Source organism: Doryrhamphus excisus, linkage group LG19 (genome assembly GCF_037039965.1).
Source record: "Doryrhamphus excisus strain RoL-2023G ecotype Guam linkage group LG19, RoL_Dexc_Guam_v1.1, whole genome shotgun sequence".
NCBI classification, from domain to species: Eukaryota; Metazoa; Chordata; class Actinopteri; order Syngnathiformes; family Syngnathidae; genus Doryrhamphus; species Doryrhamphus excisus.
The window spans coordinates 16,736,120-16,752,813 of record NC_136375.1 but is presented as its reverse complement, the minus strand read 5'-3'; the positions used below and the strand labels follow the sequence as shown (position 1 = coordinate 16,752,813).

The following is a 16,694-nucleotide window of genomic DNA, read 5'->3' as shown; positions in this document are numbered from 1 at the left end:
CATCCAATCACCATATCATATCCCAGATATTAATAACCATATGCTCTTGTTTCAGTTATACAAAGGACGCATCAATGCTACCAGCCACATGATTCAACATCCCATGTACGGAGCCGGCCACAAATACCGTACGCTGCATTTACCCATCTCCACCACGCTGGCTGAAGTCCTGGACCGCGTCTCTGGTATGTTTCTTTTGGCCTTGGGTACCTTGACGAGATCCACGCGTCCTGTTCCTTCGCTGCGCCACTCAGTGGTCACAGGGGGTTTGGGTTTGGTACATGAAATTCATGTAATTCAGCTCAGAGATGACTGAGCGCCATAGGATGGATGGCCGCAATGCTGCCTCTGTCCACCAGTTGGAGCCAGAGGAGCCCAGAGCTCAGAGGGAGGCTGACATCACTGCAGTGCCCTGGCAGGCACACACGAAATTCTTTGCTTGGATGAAAACGTTAAAATAGCTACCTTTTTTTGGTTTCAAACTCATATTTGTACTTGTATGTTTCCTAGCTACCTTTGTGTGTTAAGTTGCTGTGTGATGAGTTTAGCGTTAAAAAAAAATTTAAGATAACACGAATGACCTCCTGCGATTCCCAATGGTTTGACAAGCTCGTGAGTTCACTAACAACTTGTGATAGGCTCCTGCCAAAGGATGAGCTACCGTTTAGTCACACTTTGTGATGTCACAAATGGACGGACTTCCTTATATGGGCATGGCTGTAAGCCAGCAAAGCTCTCTGCCTTTTCCCCAAGCTCTGGTCCTCTTGTTTAGATTTTAGCAATCGCGCCTACCAGAGTTCCTGATTCCCTAGCAGCAAAAGAAATCTATTTTAATTTGTCAACATCGTTTTTTTGAGAAACGCCGGAATGCCCAGTCTCCACTTCCAGATCGGATTATGAACTCCTGTACCACAGTGGAGTGGGTGGAATAAATTAAAACAGACTCTTTCTCCGGCAACCACGAAATCGAATAGGTGCAGATTCTGGAAGAACAATAAAGCTTTGTGTGCTGGTCATCATGTGTAGCCGCTCTACATGAGTCCAAAGTCAATACCAAGGCCCCAAAAAGGAGCATGGTGGTTCCCTTTAAGTAACGTTCACGTTTGTCTTTGACGATTCAGACACACCCAGTATTACAGCCAAGCTGATCAGCGAGCAGAAGGAGGACAAGGAGAAGAAGAACCATGAGGAGAAGGAGAAGATGAAGGCAGACAGTGGCTTCCAGGACAACTACAGTGTGGTCGTAGCCTCTGGTACTCCATGACAGTTTCACTCCCCCCGCCCCCCGTTATTCCTCAAATGTCTTTTCACATTGCTCTTGTAATCTTATTCCCTCAGGTTTGAAGTCCCAGTCCAAGCGAGCTCTATCAACTCCTCCCAGACCCCCGTCAAGAAGGGGTCGGGTGATGAGTGACAAGTTGACGACGTCATCTGTCGACCCGTCTGCCAAAACCATCAGTGTGCCTGTCTTCCACTTTTACCACAAGCTACTTCCAGGTAGTGCACCGTCACGCTTACGATAACGAGCTGCGTTATCGCTTCTTAAACGGCTTGCTGCGTTCCCCTCCGCAGGTCAACCCCTCCCACCTGAGATGACTCTGGCGCAGCTGCTGACTCTACTGTACGAGCGCAAGATGCCGCAGGGATACCAGTCCATCAACCTCACTGTGAGACTGGGCTCCAAGGTCATTTCCGACCCCGGCCTTTCCAAGACTGACTCCTTCAAACGGCTACGCACTGAAAAAGGTGACGGCAAAGTGTTCAATCCCTCGCTTATTGCAGTTAATCAGTACTAGACCTGACTGTGATAAGTGAATTTCTAATATGGCAATTGACTTACCCCACTTTGGGAACCGCTGCCGTACTACATAGCAGCACCTCGTCTTTGAATGCGTCCTCTGAATGCCTTATTTGTATTTTACCTCATTTATCCATTTTTAGGCTTCAAAATGCCTCATTTCTATTGTTTAAATATGCATAGCGTATTTTCCAGACTATATATTAGGCGCACATTTTTTCATAGATTGGCTGTTCCTGCCACTTATAAATGAAAAAAGTGTTTATGTTCCATAAACACTGGACACCTTTTGTGTTCATGTTTATTTTAGTGTAGCTGAATAAGCATTGTGTTAGCATATCTTACACCTATTCAGCCTGTTCTCTATTCTTTTATTATTGTTACAACTTGCCTTCCAAGATGGCGGAATGTCTGTTTTGGTCAAGTAGTTTGGAAAATTAATTACCCGCAAAAAATGGTAATGGTTTAATTTCATTTGAACATGCATCAGATTCCAATTGAGTGCATCCCATAATCAGTTCCCAGTTCCACATGTCCAAAAGGAGTAGGAAGAAGCAAAGCTTATTAAATCCTACCCCTCCACCTGGTACTTTTACAATCACTAACTCTTACATTTGTTCACTTCCTGCTTTCCATAATATAATTTAAGTAAAATTTTTTTTTATCATAAATTCTAAAATTATTATAATTTTTTTAATTAAAATATTTTTAAAATTAAAAAAATATTTAAAAAAAGATACAAAACTTTTATTTTATTTTTTTGTCCCGTACCAAAGTACTGGGTGATATGAGCATCCAATGCCATAATGGGTACCATAGTAAGTGTCAATATAGTGATATATATAGCACATCATGACTGGTTCAAGACTCTTCATAAACGCGCAAAAAATTCGACTTATACTCCAGTGCGACTTATGTATGTTTTTTTCTACCTAATTATGCATTTTTGGCCTTGTGCGACTTATACGCTGCAGCGACTTATAGTCCAGAAAATACGGTAAATAATACATAAATATAAACAATATCTGTATCTGTATAAATAATACAGGTACAAATGAATGAAAAATGGTGAAGAGCAGTAAATTACAATTCCTCGGCTTCTGTGTTTTTTTTCTCTCTGCGCAGTGGATCACTCGGACATGCTGAGCAGCTGCCCAGAAGACGAGCCCATGACGCCCGGCGAAGATTGTCTGGACGCCACAACGGATGAGTCCCTGCTCGAGACGCACCCCATCCAATCACCGCTGCAGGTGTTTGCCGGGATGGGCGGCTTGGCGCTGATTGCGGAGAGGCTCCCCATGCTGTATCCCGATGTCATTCAGCAGGTTCTTGTCCCGTATTTCCACATTCGGTTTTTCGAACCAGATCCAGGCCTCCTATCATGCGAATCCCACTTCCCCCCCGACGCTCGCCCACAGGTCAGTGCCCCGGTGGTGCCCTCTGCAACACAGGAGAAGCCCAAGGACACGGATCAGTTTGAGTGGGTCACCATTGAGCAATCGGGAGAGCTGGTGTACGAGGCGCCCGAGTCCATCGCCACCGAGCCGCCGCCCATAAACAAGCAGCAGTCCCAGACGTCGTCTTCGTCTTCCTCCTCCGCCGTGCAAACCATGTCACCCATCCCCGCCCATTCCTTGGCCGCGTTTGGCCTCTTCCTGCGCCTGCCGGGTTACGCCGAAGTCCTGCTGAAGGAGAGGAAACATGCTCAGTGTCTGCTACGCCTGGTGCTCGGGGTGACGGATGACGGAGAGGGCAGTAAGTTCCCGACTTTTATCACCACCATTTCATGTTATTTCATAAAATCAGATGCCAAGAACAGACGTTTCATCTTGAATCTATCTATCATCTATCACATATTCATATTCATATTCATTATAAAGCCACCTTTGCCTATTTTCAGAGAAAAAGCAAGATGTCTAAATGACTAGGAGCCTTGAACTGGGGCATCTTCAACTGTGAGCCCTTGCTGCGTGGCTGTAAGCGTGTGCCGTGTGTGTTTCCCAGGTCACATCCTGCAATCTCCGTCAGCCAACGTGTTGCCCACGCTGCCCTTCCACGTCCTGCGTGCGCTCTTCAGCAGCACTCCTCTGACCACCGACGACGGCGTGCTGCTACGTCGCATGGCTCTGGAGATCGGTGCCATACACCTCATCCTGGCCTGCCTGTCGGCCCTCAGCCACCACGCCCCCCGCAACCCCAACGCCAACAGCAATGTCTCCGAGGTACAGTAGATGTTCCTTTTTATGAAGATCCCAGTCAAAGCATACAAAATGGATTGGATGTTTGTTATTACAATTTTTTTTTTAAAATTAACGCTCAAACTGACTGCACGGTGTTGGAGTGGTTAGCGTGCAGGCCCCACAACTAGTAGACACGAGTTCGATTCCACCCTCGGGCATATCTGTTTGCATGTTGCATGTGCATGTTGGAATCGAACATCCATCCATTTTGTATGCCGCCTATCTTCACCACGTTTGCGAGGGTAGCACGAGAGGAAGGTTAAATGATACTTGCAAATACGACCTCTGGGCCGCACTTTGGACACCCCTGATATAGTATTTTCCATTTGGGGGCCTTTCTAGCATTGTGCGATGGCTAAGGCAGCCGTTTTCTTGACAATATGCGACGTGTGTCTTCACAGCCCCAGATGTCAAGTTGTCACGGAGGGACCAGTGAGGAGCAACAGCTGTACTGGGCCAAAGGAACCGGCTTTGGGACTGGGTCCACGGCATCGGGGTGGGATGTTGAGCAGGCTCTGACGAAGCAGAGGCTGGAGGAAGAGCACGTCACGTGTCTCCTGCAGGTGAGTGGGCCAGCTTGTTTGCGAGTGTAGATTGGCTTTCCAGTGGAAGTCACGTGGTTAAAAATGGAAGGATGCCACTTTGGTGTTTAGTGAAGCAAACCATGTTCATATGCTATATCATATAAAAAGTTGATAGATTTATTAGGGATTATTTTTTTCTCAATGTGTAACATGACATACTAGTACCTCCTGTGTTGGAATGAACACACGTGTTATACTGATATGGTGCCAATAATAATCGGCCATCCCTAGTATTTGTGTGTGTATTCCACGACAAAAACTGCATCTCGGCTTTGTGATATAGATGAAAAGGCCCGTGACTAAATAATAATATATCCACCTCAATATTTGCTCTTCATTTTTCATTTTCACAATATTTCAACTTTATTTTTAAATGTTTCTTTTGTTTTTGAAATGAATTTATTCCCACAAAATTTTTGTTATTCACATATTATGACTTCTTCTGCAACCTAATTCCCCCCCCCCCAAAAAAAAAATTACAGCTTTTTGTTTGGTTTTATTATTATGACTTTAAAAATGACATTTTTCTTTAATGTATATATGTATGTATTTATGTGTGTGTGTGTGAGAGAGAATATGTATGTATTTGTATATATGTGTGTGTGTATATTTGTGTATATATAACATGTTCCATGTTTCAACATTATTCTACTAAATGACGTTATTTTCCTTCATCTGTTAATCTGATAAAATTCAGACTTTTCTGGCTAGAATACTGTTTCTTCTAAAACAGTATTTTGACTTTATTCTTGGAAAGGGACCTCTGAAGCCATGGGCCACAAACGGCCCCCGGGCTGCACTTTGGGCCTCCCGTATCTTTTCCCCCTTGTTTCTATCCGGTATTGCATAAAGCTGGCCTTCGAAGGGCTGGGATGATCATCCTAGTATATCTTCCTTCCTCTTATCTCCTCTCACGTCCATCTTGTTTTGTTTGCTAGGTCTTGGCGAGCTACATCAACCCAGCAGGTTCCAGCAGCTTCCACGCTTGTGGCGCGCCGTCGTCAGAGAGCAGAACCCACAACAGCTCAGCTCTCCCAGCAGTGCTGCAGGAGCTGCTGAGCCAGTCCTGTCTCATCCCCGCCATGTCCTCCTACCTGCGGAACGACTCCGGTAAGCTCCTGTTTCCCATTTAGGAATGGCGTTGTGTTGTCACTGGTGAATGTCGGATGGCGTGGCCTCGGTGAGAATGACTTACTCCACGTGAAATGCCAGCGCACGTACCACATGGACATCATGGTGCATTCAGATAAAAGCCGGTGGCTCTCGGAACGTCTTCGGCGTTGGAGCCAGTTGCCCTGGAGCTTGGTGCTGTCGATAAATGTCACAGAGAGCTCCCTGGAATGCTCCTCCAATGGTGTGCGAGCTGTTAGAAAGAAAGAAACGGTACCGCCACAGTCTTGACCGCATCCGGGGAGAAAGGCAGGACTTGAGTCCAATATAATCACCTCAATTTTAGGTCTGGCCTATTTAGCTAGCTTTTTGACTTCTTTGTACAGATACGTTCTTCATATTCTTCATCATATTGGACCAGGATTCAGAACTCGGCGTGTGATGACGGTAAATTCAATTATAAATAATAAACAACAATATATATATATTATTTATAATTGAACTCGGGTCTTCTAGCTTGTGAGGGTTGATAAAAAATGAACTATATATTCGGTTTTGATTGAGTTAAACATGACGAATAATGGCTCTTTACAAGCAGATTACATGTCATATTTTATTGAAAAAAATGCAAAAAAACAACAATATGGACAAAATAGATAAAGGCTTTAATAAGAATTTTGTAAATATTGGCCCAAACCTGGAAGAAAATTTGAGGCCCGTAATGATGCCATATACACAAATCCCATGTCAGTATTCCACACTGATGCAACATAAGCAATAATGATTTGATATTGTTATAATAATTATAATTATTATTGTTATTATTCTTATAATTCTAATAACAACAATAATTATTATTATCATAATTATTATTCTCGTTATAATACTAATAATAATTATTAGTATTATAATAATACTTATTATGATGATGATTATTATTGTTATTATGATTATTATAATAATTACAATTATTATTAGTATTAGAATAATAATTCTAATAATAATTATTCATTTAATAATAATTATTATTATTATTATTATCTTGAACAAAATCAACCGAAAGACTGTACTGGAATCAACATGAAATTATGAAGAAGCTTAATGCTATTTCAAAATGGCTAATGTGCACAAGTGTCACAATATACAGTATCAACCCCCCCCACACACACACACCCCACCCCACCCCACCCTACCGTTAACCACTTGATGTCATGTGACCACTTATGAGTCAAGCGTTCAGGCGGATCACTACACGCGGCCGTGCTTCTCTTGCTTGACCGTGCTCCCAACTCCCTCGACATCATCAACCAGCCCCTCCCTTGTGTCATTGTGGGCGGGTCCCTCACCTGTCTCACAACCAATCCCAACCATCATCATCTGTTTCATGATCAGCTATTCTGGCTGATCCTGGATTTTACCCGCGTTCGTAAATAGGACTAATGCGTCATTATTATGGGAGGCTTATTACAATAAAATAAAAATATGTATGATAAGTCAGGGAATGTATACTCTATACATTTTTTCACCGCTAATAGAATGGGAACATTTGAGCAGGATCTTGAGATATCATTTCATTTATTTGTTTTTTGTTTTTTTTTGTAAATTTAAAGCTTTATGTTAAAGCTTTATTTATCCAAATGCTACACTTTTAAGTTTGTGATACAGCATAACATACTGTTCTATTTATTTATTCATTCATTTTCTACCGCTTATCCTCACGAGGGTCGCGGGCGTGCTGGAGCCTATCCCAGCTGTCTTGGGGCGAGAGGCGGGGTACACCCTGGACACAGGGCACATATAGACAAACAACCATTCACACTCACATTCATACCTATGGACAATTTGGAGTGGCTAATTAACCTAGCATGTTTTTCCACGCATGCACGGGGAGAACATGAAAACTCGAGGGTGGAATTGAACTCTGGTCTCCTAGCTGTGAGGTCTGCACGCTAACCACTGTGCCGCCCCACATACTGTTGTAATGGAATAAAAATGTGTTTAGTAAGTGCATATTGCTGGTGTCATTCAGTTTTTCCAGGAAATAATCTTTAACTACAAGAAACCCCCCCCCAAAATATGGCCTTGTTAACAGTATCGTGATATCTGGTATCGTGATATCTGGTATGGTATCGCCAGATTCTTGCCAATACACACCCCTACTGTTGATATATCATGAGATATCAGCAGGCATAAAAATGGGTTAGCATGGCGGTTCCTCAGTCCTTATCGGGTTCCTCTCATGTTCCTCATGGTTCCAGCAGTACCTTACTCATGCTGCTTTTCCCGGCCCTTCGTCATCTTTCCGGCTCATAACCGTGTCCATAACCTCGGCGTATTCCGTCCATCTCATCCCTCCTCTCGCTGGGAATGAGCTTCATGTTGCACTTCACCAATAGCTTTTGCCTCCCAGTTGTCTTGTCCTATGATGGATGCGCTTGTCTTCTACAAGGTGGTGTAGATGTAGACGAAAACGATAACAAAAAGGTTGAGGAATGTGCCAACAATGCCGAGCATGGCCAAGATGGACTCCTCCTGCTCCTCCTTGAGCTCCAGTGCTCGAACATCATCAAGGGTGACAACTGTGGTGCCCATGATCCTGCAGCTCACCTGACCTGGAATCATACAAATAAAATCATATTTGTTAATATTATTTTATTTTATTATTTTATTATTTATAATATTTGTTGTATAAATAAGAAAATATTTTTAAAAATCAATAAAAATAAAGAAATATTTAAATCTATAAATAATAAATCAATAAAAAATATACAATTATTAAGGGGCCCTTAATAAGGCCCCCTAAAATGTTCTAATAATAATCATTATTATATTAACCTATTATTATTACTATCATCATTCTTCTTTTTCTGATTATTACTACTACTAGTAGTAGTAGTAGGCTAGTATTAGCCTGCTTATTGGCTTGCTTATTAGCCTGATTTTGCCCTATTATATACAATTTGTCAGACATTTTTTGTAAAAAACAAAAATAAAAAATGTAAAAAATCAATGAAAAAACAATCAATAAAAATTAATCAATCAAATTATTTAGGGGGCTTAAGAATATTTAAAAATAGGCCTAATGATGCCACTGGCCCTTAGAAGTAAAAAAAACAAAACATGCTAGGTTAATTAGCCACTCCAAATTGTCCATAGGTATGAATGTGAGTGTGAATGGTTGTTTGTCTATATGTGCCCTGGGATTGGCTGGCCACCAGTCCAGGGTGTACCCCGCCTCTCGCCCCAAGACAGACAGCTGGGATAGGCTCCAGCACCCCCACGACCCTTGTGAGGATAAGGGTTAGGGTGAATGAATGATCACAGAATCTTACATATGACAAAACAACAAAAAAAAAGAGTGGGAACATCGGACGCCCCAACAAAAAAAAAAAACAAGACATTGCCGAAACACAATTTTACAATCTTCAGGATGTTTTTGAGTCTCCAAACTATGCAGACTTAACACAAACTACCCCCCCCCCCCCCCCCGCCACTCGGACCAGTGTTTATGTCCAACCACAGCGACTACGTAGCTAAGACTTTATGCTAGCAGTTCCCCAGCATGATCTGCCGTCAGTCATGAATATGCTCACCAAAATTTGTGAATGGGGAGATTCCTAATTCCTAAGATAATCCGCTTGTGTAAAAAGATGATATAAAATATAAGGAATTTGCAATAAGCTGTGATTTGTGTGTGTGTGGGGGGGGCATAAATCAAGCATCTTACCCTATGGTGGTACATTGTCTTTGACCATCACCAAGCTATTTGCATCCTCATAAGAGCCCCTTGGATTAGGGTGTAAGGGTGCACTCCAAGTGGACACTTGCAGGTGAAGGGGGGGCATCTCAGTATATAATCCCAATAATGGGAAAAATGGAATCAAAGTGTCACTGTACTCCCCAGGGAAAAACCACAAGTCCAAACTCCCCTGAAATTGTTCCTTCAATCAGACCCTCCCATGTCTGTATCTCGGAATGTTCTTCTTAATTCTGCCGAAGCGCTACCAAAAAAAAAAATCAACAATCCTCTCCTCCCATTCCTTCCCAGTCACGGATTTGTCTCAACTCCACACAACTCCCTCGCTTGTTCTGTCGCTTCCATCTTGCTTTGCTTTGCGGTTCCTCTTGGAAGCCGTGCAATTGGTTCATCTCAATCAAGTCTCCCGCTCATGTCTGCGAGACGTGAAGGTCTCTGAAGGAGCCCAGTCTGGGTCTCCGTAATCCAGAGCCGGAAAGATTCCATGGATTAGAGAGGGAGCAGCCGCGGTGCTGGGGATCTTCACGTTGAGCCAGTGACAGCAGTGGTATGGTGGGTCTCCAACGCCACTTCGACACCCTGGGAGGACTGTGGCATTGCATAACCAAGCAGAAGGATGGAGAGAGACGGGGAGAGAGAGAGAGAGAGAGAGAGAGCGCGAGGGAGGGAGAACGGATCCTGATGGTCATGGCAATGGAGAATGAGGAGGCGGGGGGGGGGTATGTGCGAAGGAGAAAGGAGGGTGGGGGAAACAACATTGCTCACGCTTACGCTTTTCCCTCCCCTGCCCTCCCCTCCCCTCCCCTCCCCTGCTGTGGGGGCTGCCTCTGTGCACACAAACACAGCTTCCACCTGAACAAAATCAGTGTGAAAAAAGACGAAAAGGGAGGTAAAGCCATACAGCCATCCCTAATGTTGCTTTGTATCCGTGTGAAGGGAGGTGCGGGAGGAGGTGGTGAAACAACGGGTGGTTGACGCTAGGTGCAAGACAAAGCAGGAGGCTGTGGAAATATGGGGGGGGGGGGGGGTCCTCTATCTGTGACAGCCACTGTGCTTCCTTTGTTGTCTCTGGTCTTTGTTGATATTTCATCAACAATCAAACTGGTGGCCAGCCAATCCCAGGGCACATATAGACAAACAACCATTCACACTCACATTCATACCTATGGACAATTTGGAGTGGCTAATTAACCTAGCATGTTTTTGGAATGGGGGAGGAAACCGGAGTACAGTTACTGATTGTAAAAGTACCAGATGGAGAAATGAAGAGGTAGGATTTAATAAGGTCATATCACCTTCTACTTCGCTACGGGACAAAAAATAATAAAAAAAAAATATATATATATATAAAATAAATTCATGAATAAATAAAAAATGCCACTTACTATGGTACCCATTATGGCATTGGATGCTCATATCACCTCCTACTTCGCTATGTGACTAAAAATACAAATTAAATTAAACTAAAATCATAAAAATCAAGAAAAAAAACAAACTTAAATGATATTAGGAAAGCAGGAAGTGAACAAACGTAAGAGTTAGTGATTGTAAAAGTACCAGATGGAGAAATGAAGAGGTAGGATTTAATAAGGTCATATCACCTTCTACTTCGCTACGGGACAAAAAATAATAAAAAAAAAATATATATATATATAAAATAAATTCATGAATAAATAAAAAATGCCACTTACTATGGTACCCATTATGGCATTGGATGCTCATATCACCTCCTACTTCGCTATGTGACTAAAAATACAAATTAAATTAAACTAAAATCATAAAAATCAAGAAAAAAAACAAACTTAAATGATATTAGGAAAGCAGGAAGTGAACAAACGTAAGAGTTAGTGATTGTAAAAGTACCAGATGGAGGGGTAGGATTTAATAAGCTTTGCTTCTTCCTACTCCTTTTGGACATGTGGAACAGGGAACTGATTATGGGATGCACTCAATTGGAATCTGATGCATGTTCAAATGAAATGAAACCATTACCATTACCATTACCATTACCATGATCTTAAATGTGTAAGACAGAACAACTTGCTTCTCCTCTAACGCTGGTGAGACCCATGTCTAATCTCCAATAGCCTTTCTAACACTTGGCTGGGGTTGCATTGCTTGCATGCTACGTTTCTACCAACTAGTGTTTTTTCCTAAGAAGACCCAGAGCTTCAGGCTACTAATGTGATCCACATAGTCTTGCTTTAATCCACATTATTTGCAGTGTCCACTGAAGCAGACGGTGTTGGCAAAGTCACATCTCAGCCAATCCTTTGTCCCAAAGGGGTCATAAAGACCTGACAAGGTTCTGTCCCGCTTGCACAAAAAACCCCCTTTGTTCCTTGCCGTGTCTAGACTTGTTGATTTTCACCAACATGGGTAACACCCAGAATCTGAGCCAAGGTCATATGGCGGTTTCCGAGGAGGATTTCCAAGAGGATGAACACGTGTGAGATTGCAGTTTGTTTTTTTATTGATTTTTATGATTTTAGTTTAATTTAATTTAGTTAAATTTTTATTTTTTGTCCCGTAGCGAAGTACTGGGTGATATGAGCATCCAATGCCATAACGGGTACCATAGTGCGTGTCAATATAGTGATATATATAGCACATCATGACTGGTTCAAGACTCTTCATCCTTGGATTTAGCAAACATCAACTGCTTGTATTGTTTCTTGAATTGGCTCATCGTTACTCAATCCTTACTCAACTTATTGCACGGTTAATGTGCAGGATTTTTGGAACCCAAATTCTGGGTTTTTGTTGCCCTGCAAATTGTCCTCCATGAACGTTGGTATTGTGTCTTTGGCAGTTCTGGACATGGCCCGCCATGTTCCCCTGTACCGGGCATTATTGGAGCTGCTGAGGGCCATATCGACCTGCACGTCCCTCGTCCCGCTCTTGCTGCCGCTGTCTGGAGACCGAGGGCCGGATGAGGAGGAGGAGGATGAAGAGCACTCTGAGGGACAGACTTCTGTCGGGATGCTGCTGGCCAAAATGAAGACGTGTGTGGACACGTACACGAACCGCCTCAGGTGAGATTGGACTGTTTTTTTTTTTTTTAGTGTAATTGATTAATTTTGAGGTCAAATTCCAAGGGTTGCAGCATCTGTGGTGGTAATATGATTCAAATTTTCAGGATTTGTGTAGGCTCATTGGTGGAAAAAGAAGCACAGCCGTGATAAAAACATGTCTATACGTATGATCGTTCCACTCAGACTTCATTTTAGTCACAAATCAGTTTTAGCTTCACTCCAAGTGGAATGTATTCAGTGTGCAGCAATGACTGAGTAAATGTTTGTATTCCAGGTCAAAGAAAGATAAGAGCAAAGGTGTCGTGAAGACAGATAGCTCGGATCCGGAGCCTGAGGGCCTGACTCTCCTGGTGCCTGACATCCAGAGGACGGCTGAGATAGTCCACGCTGCTACCACCAGCCTGCGGCAAGCCAACCAAGGTGTGCACATGTGGTCTCCATAGCCATGAGATGTGGTGTGGCGACGACTGTTACATGTTGGTCAGGTCACAGGTTTATGCTCATGGTTTTATGTCATTTGAACATGCATCAGATTCCAATTGAGTGCATCCCATAATCAGTTCAAAAAAAAAAATTGGCAAAAAAGCCGATAATAATAATAAAGCACTAGGGTTTGTTAACACGGCTGAAAAGATCATGAATTGAAATGAGTTCCAACTCCATAATGACATTCATCCAAGTTTACATTGTGTTTTTATTTTTTCATCCTTCCTGATGAACAGAGAGGAAACTGGTGGAGTCTTCAAGGAAGGTTTCATGCAGACCCAAGCCCCTTTCCATCCTTCGCTCTCTGGAGGAAAAATACGTCGCTGCCATGAAGAAGCTACAATTTGGTGAGATTTCTTTTGAGTTTACTTATTTTTATTTTTTTGCAATTTAATGTTACATAGATGATAGAATTTACTAAGACCATCAAAAACCCTATCTAGCTATCTAGCGACCTAGCGACCTAGCTCGCTAGCTAGCTAGCTTCTATCATCTATCAATCTATCTTTTGTAGCGTTCTAGCTAGCTATTGATCTATCTAGCTATCTAGCGATCTAGCTCGCTAGCTAGCTAGCTTCTATCATCTATCAATCTATCTTTTGTAGCGTTCTAGCTAGCTATTGATCTATCTAGCTATCGTTCTAGCTATCTAGCTAGCTATCGTTCTAGCTATCGTTCTATCTATCGTTCTATCTATCGTTCTATCTATCGTTCTACCTATCTATCTAGCTATCGTTCTATCTATCTAGCTATCGTTCTACCTATCTAGCTAGCTATCGTTCTATCTATCTAGCTAGCTATCGTTCTATCTATCTAGCTAGCTATCGTTCTATCTATCTAGCTAGCTATCGTTCTATCTATCTAGCTAGCTATCGTTCTATCTATCTATCTAGCTATCGTTCTATCTATCTATCTAGCTATCGTTCTATCTAGCTATCTAGCTATCGTTCTATCTAGCTATCTAGCTATCGTTCTATCTATCTATCTAGCTATCGTTCTATCTATCTATCTAGCTATCGTTCTATCTAGCTATCTAGCTATCGTTCTATCTACCTATCTAGCTATCGTTCTATCTATCTATCTAGCTATCGTTCTATCTATCTATCTAGCTATCGTTCTATCTATCTATCTAGCTATCGTTCTATCTATCTATCTAGCTATCGTTCTATCTATCTATCTAGCTATCGTTCTATCTATCCATCGTTCTATCTAGCTATCTAGCTATTGTTCTATCTATCTATCTGTCTAGCTATCGTTCTATCTATCTATCTAGCTATCGTTCTATCTATCTATCTAGCTATCGTTCTATCTATCCATCGTTCTATCTAGCGATCTAGCTATTGTTCTATCTATCTATCTATCTAGCTATCGTTCTATCTATCTAGCTATCGTTCTATCTAGCTATCTAGCTATCGTTCTATCTAGCTATCTAGCTATTGTTCTATCTATCTATCTAGCTATCGTTCTATCTATCTATCTAGCTATCGTTCTATCTATCTAGCTATCGTTCTATCTATCTAGCTATCGTTCTATCTATCTAGCTATCTAGCTATCGTTTTATCTAGCTAGCTAGCTAGTTATCGTTCTATCTATCTATCTAGCTATCGTTCTATTTATCTATCTAGCTATCGTTTTATCTATCTAGCTATCGTTCTAACTAGCTATCTAGCTATCGTTCTATCTAGCTATCGTTCTAGCTGTCTAGCTAGCTATCGTTCTATCTAGCTATCTAGCTATCGTTCTAGCTGTCTATCTAGCTATCGTTCTATCTATCTAGCTAGCTATCGATCTAGCTATCTAGCTATCGATCTAGCTATCTAGCTATCGTTCTATCTAGCTAGCTATCTATTCTGAACACAACAACAATTTCTCATAAGATGGGATGCAGTCTGCTCGTATGAACGCAGTAAAACTTTAGATACAGGTTGACAACACAAGCCTGTAAGCCCGCAGGCAGGGCAAACACTCCCGACCACGCAAGTGAAAATCTGTGTGTGCGCGTCGGTACATTTTGACAGGTTTGCGGAATACGATACATATAAACCACGTGCAGTTTGTGACCCCCCCCCCCACCCATTTGGATCAGCGTGTGGACTTTACACGGAGAATGTTTTACACCGCTCTGACTTCCTCTCTGTCCAGACACGTTTGAAATGGTCTCGGAGGACGAGGACGGGAAGCTGATGTTCAAGGTCAACTACCATTACATGTCTCAGGTGAAGAACGCCAACGACACAAACAGCGCATCCAGATCCCGCCGCCTGGCCCAGGAGGCCGTCACCCTTTCCACGTCTTTGCCTCTGTCGTCCTCGTCGAGCGTCTTTGTCCGCTGCGACGAGGAGAGGTTGGACATCATGAAGGTAACCACGGCAACGCCGTGCAAACATCTCCATTCCTTATACGGCGGAACCTTGGGTGGCGTCATTAGATCATCCCAGAAGGTTCGATTCCATCCTCATGAGGGTCATAAGGGTATGCTGGAGCCTATCCCAGCTGACTGATCATGTATAGTCAATCAATTCATTCACACCTTTCATTCCTTCTTTATAAGCATTTACCATTATGCAGCTAAACCAGAGGTGGGCAAACTACGGCATGGGGGCCATATCCGGCACACCAAGTCTTTAAATACGGCCCGCCTGTTCTTTCTTTCTTATAAAAAAATAAACAATAATAAAAATAAATAAATAAATAAAAACAAAAACTAATCAAATAAATTCATAAATAACCAAAAAATAAAAGAATAAAGGAAATGGAAGTGAAGACTCGAGAATATTTTTCTTTTAAAATGGTAAATGCTTCTTTATAAGCCATTGCCATTACTTTGACTGTTAGAATTCTATGTGTAAAATATATAGTCAAAAAGTTTGCCCACCCCTGATCTAAACTTTGTTGCAAAAGTCTGATCACCGCTTGGTGAGCTTTGGGTACTGTGTATGTAACCCTCCATCTTGGCAGTCAAACTCTCAAAAAATGGAGTTGCAAATGCCAATTAATCATGGTTAATTAATCTGAAACCATAAGCCATTAATCCCATTAAAAAATGTGATCCAGAATATGTTTTTAGAATAAGATCAGTCAAAGTACTGTTTTATTATAGTATGGTTTTTTCGACCAAATAAAATAAGACACTTATTCTGCTTATTCTGCCAAATTGTGTGTTTTCACCTTACTCGTCATAAATATGAGGAAAGAGGGGAGGGTAAAAAAAAAAAAATACCAGAATCACCAGAATTGCTTTCCTCTCATTTGCCTCTGGGGGCTTCTTCAGTTCTGGTCCGAGCAGCAACATCAGCAAAGAGCTGGCTGACCTGCGGGGGTCGGCGTCCGTGTAACAAAGCGTTGCTTTTATTGCAAGCAGCGTCTCTGTTGTTTTGTCTTCAAAGACTTCCTGTCCGGATGGGTTAAGAGGAAGTTCAGGCTAATCCGTGTGTGAATATTCCTAGCAAAGGTGTTTTTGGTTGGGCTGCGGGTAGGGCCGGGTTAAACCATTATTTCTGTATTTGATTCATCTAGAAAATAGTTTTTCGATGCATCCATTAATCCCTGTAAGTCCCTGATTAGTCCCTGAAAACATCAAATACAAACACCACCATGAACGAACGGGTCAAAAGAACTAGAACGAATGAACCACCCATAAAATACCCGTTCAGTCCGCCGGTGAGCTGTTGAGTCGGAACGAAC

At 42.2% G+C, this 16,694-nt stretch overlaps 2 protein-coding genes across 7 annotated transcripts in view; one reads left to right on the top strand and one right to left on the bottom strand.

Annotated features, from left to right (window-relative positions):
• exo1 (exonuclease 1) overlaps positions 1-16,694 on the bottom strand; it is a 136,390-nt gene that overhangs the window by 53,170 nt on the left and 66,526 nt on the right. The gene's annotated exons all lie outside the window — the stretch shown is intronic.
• The window catches only part of birc6 (baculoviral IAP repeat containing 6), a 69,691-nt gene that overhangs the window by 39,002 nt on the left and 13,995 nt on the right, over positions 1-16,694 (top strand). For 3 of the 6 annotated variants that reach the window (XM_078799209.1, XM_058057919.2, XM_078799208.1), the window contains exons 56-68: positions 56-185; positions 1,122-1,253; positions 1,339-1,497; positions 1,573-1,746; positions 2,924-3,123; positions 3,217-3,553; positions 3,803-4,020; positions 4,440-4,601; positions 5,561-5,732; positions 12,302-12,524; positions 12,799-12,944; positions 13,247-13,357; positions 15,153-15,370. In XM_078799209.1, coding sequence (XP_078655335.1) covers positions 56-185; positions 1,122-1,253; positions 1,339-1,497; positions 1,573-1,746; positions 2,924-3,123; positions 3,217-3,553; positions 3,803-4,020; positions 4,440-4,601; positions 5,561-5,732; positions 12,302-12,524; positions 12,799-12,944; positions 13,247-13,357; positions 15,153-15,370 — 2,382 coding nt within the window. Of the gene's footprint in view, positions 1-55; positions 186-1,121; positions 1,254-1,338; positions 1,498-1,572; positions 1,747-2,923; positions 3,554-3,802; positions 4,021-4,439; positions 4,602-5,560; positions 5,733-12,301; positions 12,525-12,798; positions 12,945-13,246; positions 13,358-15,152; positions 15,371-16,694 lie in introns of all 6 variants that reach the window. The other 3 variants (XM_058057916.2, XM_078799207.1, XM_078799206.1) reach the window with 1 other exon arrangement.